Genomic DNA, 3,651 nt, shown 5'->3' with positions numbered 1-3,651 from the left:
AAAAAAATATTCCGACGAACTGATAACCTCCTCCTTTTTTGGAAGTCGGTTAAAAATATAAGGGCTGTTCTGGATCTTGTGCATGTGCTCTTATATTTGCATATTCGGTGCATTTGTAAATTCACAACAATAAAATGCACACGGTTCCATGGCAGCAAGCATACAATTTGCAAATGCAAATCCAAGACCATTTCCCCAACATACTGAACAGTTTATCCTTTAACAAATACCGTATAAAACAAAGTTTCAAACCATGTGCAATATTTAAGAAAATTTCAAAAAACTTTCATAATTTTAATTATATTTCCTAAAGAGACTTTCAGTATATAAATTTGTAGTCCATTCAATTTTAATATAATAAAGGGTGATTAAAATAGCTAGGGCTTACGGTTGATTTTTGGTAATTTTTTTCTGGCGGTGTTTCATCCATACGAAATATGTTCGAAATCTTTCTGAGAAATCTATTTAAAAAGCTTACAATTTTTACGAAAGTTTGTTCAGTTTTTTTTTTTTTTAATATTGCACAAAGTTTGAGTCCTGGATCTATAAAGTATTTGTTAAAGAATGAACTATATTTTCATAAAACATAATGAAAAATAAATAATAGAAAAAATACAGTGTGGTGCGCTAATAATTCTGGCACCGCTCTATGTATGACTATCAAAACTGCACTTACTGCGCTATTTTTGTTGCTAGCAACTTGACATTATTACGCACAATTAATGCTTTTGCAAGCGGCTTCTGTGTCATTTAGTTAGTTAGTTAAATTTCAAAAATGTTCAAATTGTTTTTCCGTACTTTAAATAAATTTCATGACGATGTTCTTTCGCAATCGCTTTTGTGCAAAGTAATGTGGCGCTCAAGTTTTAAGTCATTTAGCGCTATTACCCTATGGAAAATCAATAAAATCGAATTCATTTTGCATGCAGTTATGCTAAAGTTTAGAAAATGTCAAAAACTTGCGCAAAACTGTGGTTGCTTGCCTGGCGCTTTGTGCGAAAACTTTCAAATCTGTGGCAACTCTCGCAGGGGAGCAAGCAAGCAAGAAGAACCAGCTACTACAAAGATTTTAACTGCCAGAACAAAATAAATTTATTGATATTTGAGAGCGTATTTGTTTACGCTTTAGCATGACGTGCAAGCTTTGTGTGTGTGTGTGTGTGTATGGATATATACTTATTTTGGTTGATTTTGAAAATATTTTGTCTTGCTAAATGCTTTTGTTTGTCTCTTAAATGCGCACGATTATACCGAGAGATGTATGTACATACGTAAATACATATTTCTTTGTAGGTATGTATGTATAACTGCCTCAAGTTGACCATTAAAATCTGCCTTCGTTCGCGTCATAGCAGGTACTTTCACTAATGAATTGTCAAAACTTTCCATTTTACTTTACTTTAGAAAATTTCAAACTACCAAATTGATGCCATGAAATTAAAAGCAAGAAGCACCAAAACTTCCCGGACATGCTACAACTTTCCGCCATTACTATTAAACTAGAGAATTCACTTCATCTCTCTAGTTCATAAAACTATGCACTCTGTGGTAAACTCACCTGCCGCGCGTGTAATAAGTTTTTGGTAGAAAACTTTTTAAATTTTTATACGAGATAACCGATGCGAATATCGTTGAGTTGGCCATTATGTTGAGCAGGCTGGTGGAGAGTCCAATGTCCACGTAAAGTTGATCCGCGAACAAATCATCGCTGAGGAGAAGAAAGAACAAAAAAAAATGATGAAGAGAAATAGTAACTAATTAGTTAGAGATTTTTTTTATAGATTTCATTTTATGCTGGAAAGGTTAGAAAGTATGAATGAGTAGATTTTGAAAATAATTGAGAAAAATGTTGAGCTTTTTTTTGACCTGCGAGTGATTTGAGCAATTTTACGTAATAGACCACCCGCCCACCGCTTTCATTGGAAAACGGAAAAATGTGAACCACAAATTCGGAGATGGCCAACTTGTGGTTAAACTGAGCGGAAGTCCATCTTTTTAAAATGGATATACATGTTTTTCCTACAGCTTCGGATTCTGCCGATAAATATAAGTAACTGCTGTTTGCAAAATTTTTCTAGGAAGTGCCATTTTCTCTCTGTAAAATGCCATTAGAATTTCTACTCGCACTGGACTGTTAAAATTGGCGAAAATGTTTTTATTTGAAAACGAAACCCAAATCGGGGAGGCTCTATCTTTTGGTCGTATTACCAACTACCCGTTTCGTCCGGAAATGGGTTACACTGACCGGAAGTCGATTTTTTTTTTTTAAATGGGACCCAGTCTGCTTTTTGTCAGAGAAAAAAATTCCGGAAACTTCTCTTTCGTATCGATGCAACATTTAGTTACTTTATTCTCCGGTGATTTTATATTGAATTTACTGAAGTTTTTTTTGAACTTTGCATTTAAAACTTAGTTAAGAAGTATCGTGCTTACCCTACCGTTATTTATTTTTTTTTTTTTTTATGTTATACCGGTATAATAAGAGAGAGCTGATTATTTTATAAAAATGGGTATATAATAAAGATTGACTGATATACCTATGGAAATCTAATATTCTGATTTAATAATATTCATTACGGAATCGACTTAAAGCGATAGCTTTTCACCTATTAAGATCAAAATATTTGCAGTATAAAATTTCAACAGTGCCCATTGTTGTGCTTACTAATATTTAACAAACTTTGTCTATCTTTACCAAACAGTTACATAATTTCAAAAAATCTCCAATTGTCCTGCAACGTAAACGAATTAAGTCTTCTAGTACTACACTCTTTCCCATTTCCGCCTTTTCTCTCTCCCAAAAATCTGCATATACTCACCCGTAAATCCTCAAATTGAACGGCAACGTTTTCACTGAAGTCATATAGATGCGCAGCGAATTTAAGCGATCCAACGACAAAGAATCCTCATCGACTGTGAGTATGCTGTTGGCACCACCAACACCACCAACACCACCAGTACCACTACCGCCAGCATCGTTCCGCAACAATGTAGCTAACGCTGAATTGGCTGAAGTGGAGCGTGCCGGTGACATGGCATTGCCAGCTGTTGCCGAGCTCGATGCGCCGCCGTCATCTGTGTGTGTTGTAGTTGCCGGAGCAGAGGCCGAGGATGAGGATGATATTGCACTATTGCCTGCTGCTGTGGCTGATGATGCAGACGTTGCGGCCGCAGCCGCTGCTGCTGCTGCTGCTGCTGCTGCTGCTGCTGCTGACGTGGATGATGTTGATGTTGCTAATTGAGATGCTGCAATTGTTTCACGGTTCAACGCTGCTGATTGTGTTAAGAGTTGCAATTTTTTAATTTGCTGCAAGTGAAATAGGAAAGTGAAATAGTTAGGTCGAAAAAAAAGAGTATTAACAACAGGAAGTTAAGTGAAAGGTAATCGTTTGTTAAGTGAAGAAGACGTACGTAATTCAATTACGCCGTGAGCATACAGCAGTGAGTCTCTTTGGGGTAGTAGTTAAGCGTGAGTAATTGAGGTTAGTTGAAGTTTTCAAGTCTTGGCGTGTTGGCTTTGGGGTTTGCATGTTGCGAATTCGAGTTTTAAATTGTATTTTGTAATTTCAGTTTGGGTTATGTAGTTTTGTTGGAAACGGAGATCAGATGCAAAGACATTGCTTCCATCCCATCTCTCTGTCTCTTTTAAGG

At 36.2% G+C, this 3,651-nt stretch overlaps 2 protein-coding genes across 2 annotated transcripts in view; one reads left to right on the top strand and one right to left on the bottom strand.

The window, feature by feature from the left end:
• LOC118735905 overlaps window positions 1–3,651 on the bottom strand; it is a gene marked incomplete at its 3' end in the record, with an annotated part of 539,363 nt that overhangs the window by 62,676 nt on the left and 473,036 nt on the right. The window contains 2 exon segments of the mRNA XM_036465930.1: window positions 1,559–1,708; window positions 2,820–3,307. Coding sequence (XP_036321823.1) covers window positions 1,559–1,708; window positions 2,820–3,307 — 638 coding nt within the window.
• Window positions 1–3,651, top strand: part of LOC118735910 (serine protease inhibitor 42Dd) — a 253,616-nt gene that overhangs the window by 86,224 nt on the left and 163,741 nt on the right. The gene's annotated exons all lie outside the window — the stretch shown is intronic.

Source organism: Rhagoletis pomonella, unplaced genomic scaffold (assembly GCF_013731165.1).
Source record: "Rhagoletis pomonella isolate Grant_MI unplaced genomic scaffold, Rhpom_1.0 Rhpom_scaffold_00003, whole genome shotgun sequence".
Lineage (NCBI taxonomy): Eukaryota > Metazoa > Arthropoda > Insecta > Diptera > Tephritidae > Rhagoletis > Rhagoletis pomonella.
Note: the sequence above shows the minus strand (reverse complement) of the source record. Positions and strands in the feature narration are given on the sequence as shown.